The sequence below is a fragment of the Aptenodytes forsteri genome, unplaced genomic scaffold, assembly GCF_000699145.1.
Source record: "Aptenodytes forsteri isolate BGI_AS27 unplaced genomic scaffold, ASM69914v1 Scaffold349, whole genome shotgun sequence".
Lineage (NCBI taxonomy): Eukaryota > Metazoa > Chordata > Aves > Sphenisciformes > Spheniscidae > Aptenodytes > Aptenodytes forsteri.
Window position 1 is genome coordinate 3,797,613 of NW_008794452.1, and position 1,696 is coordinate 3,799,308.

The 1,696-nt window shown below is 37.7% G+C and overlaps 1 protein-coding gene across 1 annotated transcript; it reads right to left on the reverse strand.

The window, feature by feature from the left end:
- ATOH7 (atonal bHLH transcription factor 7) lies at positions 1-495 on the reverse strand. The gene has a single exon (XM_009290531.1). It carries the CDS (start codon positions 465-467, stop codon positions 12-14), a length of 456 nt encoding a protein of 151 aa, XP_009288806.1. The 5' UTR covers positions 468-495; the 3' UTR covers positions 1-11.
- Positions 496-1,696: the final 1,201 nt, after the last annotated feature.

Sequence of the window (1,696 nt, forward strand, 5' to 3'; positions counted from 1 at the left end):
CGTAAAAAGTTCTAATTAGTTATTTGAAAGTGTTCAGGGTGATAGCTGAGTATTCGCTGTGCGTACGGATCACTGTCCGTTGCCATTTTTTGTCCCGTATAATGGTAGTAGTTCTCCGGATGAAAGTGTTCACAGTGAAGGCTAATCCATTCTCTTTCAGTACTGTATCTTTCCGCTTCGGCAAGTATTCTAGTGAGAGCCATGATATAACTCAAAGCCATCTGAAGGGTCTCATACTTGGACAGCTTCTTATCTTGACCCCACTGTGGAACCACCTTTCTCAAACGATCAAAGGCTGTGTTCAGTCCTTGCATCCGTCTTCTCTCCCTGGCATTGGCAGCAAGTCTTCTCTTTGCAGCATTCTCCATCCTTTCCGAACTGCACTTCACAACACAGCCTGGTCCACTTCTGCACTGGATGTCTGATTCTACGCCTGAATCCAAATGACTGGATTTACAGGTTTTCATATTCAATGTAGGTTCAGTTTCACACACACAAAGATTACTTTTTAAAAATCAGGTATCTAAAAAGTGGCAGGGAAAGCACCCATGTGTGGGTGCCTGTGTGCCTCTTGAATCTGTTTCCAGATATCGATGGGTTATTTATCTTAGCATCTAAAACAAATACAATAATAAAATAAAAGGTCTTCTGGTTCTTCTGGAAATGTCTGAAAATTCTTTCTTTAAACAATAAGAAGCAATGAAGAGGTTTTAATGTCTTATGCTTTCATTCTTTTAACTTCTTTAAACTCAAAGAGAGAGAAAACAATGAAATCTCCATTCTCAAAACGTGTTACTGAAGAAAATGGTCCATTTAATCCAGAAAGGATCTTAATGGATTAAAACCACATCAATTCCAAATGACCATTTCAGATGAAAGAAGTTCTGATTCAGTTTAGGAGCGTATTTTGAAATGATGAACTGTTGCAATCTGAAGACATAACTTCATAACAGAAATCTCTCCTTTCTTGACTCTAGCCGGCAAGCAGTGATTGTGTCTTACAGACAAGATGAGGCTTTATAGAAACTGCAAAAGCTAAACAGGTGGTAGCAGGTGGGCGGGCGGCACTCTGCTTCCATCCCAGTACCTTCCCACCCTGGGAACTACAGGGGGAAAAAAAACCAAAACATTAAAATACGAACATTACAGCCTTCATCTGTTGAGAAGTCTTCCAAAGCCATTCTGTCCAGCCCTAACAACTTGCCATCTGGAGTAGTGTCTGGCTGGCCCCACAAGACTCTGGGCAGTTAAGCAAAAGATCCTTTCAATGGATAATCTGTTGCAACTCAGGGAAAAAAAAATCTCTGTGCATTGTAGTATTTGTGCATTAAAACATGTGAAAATTCTGGTTAGATAGTATTAAGGGTAGAAGAAATAACTGTTCTAATGAAACAGAGAAGAATTAGCTTAATGGTATATAGCCGAGAATACTACTGTTTTGCACTATACAGTACCAAAATAAGTAGACTCAAATTATTAGAAATCCTTCAGGACTCACAATTTTAATATTGTAAAGTACACAACATTGCAGAGAGACTAAGTACCTTGAGAAAAATGGGGATTATGTATTCGCATGTCAGCAAACCCAATGTCATTAAAATAATTTAAAATATATTTAAACAGTTAAAATGTAGCTATGGATTTATCTAATAAAGATTGTAAAAATTTTTTTTTTACATAAAAATGTTACATGGAA

Excerpts from the sequence above, each read along its gene's own strand:
- ATOH7 (XM_009290531.1), bottom strand. The coding sequence starts at position 467 with ATGAAAACCTGTAAATCCAGTCATTTGGATTCAGGCGTAGAATCAGAC.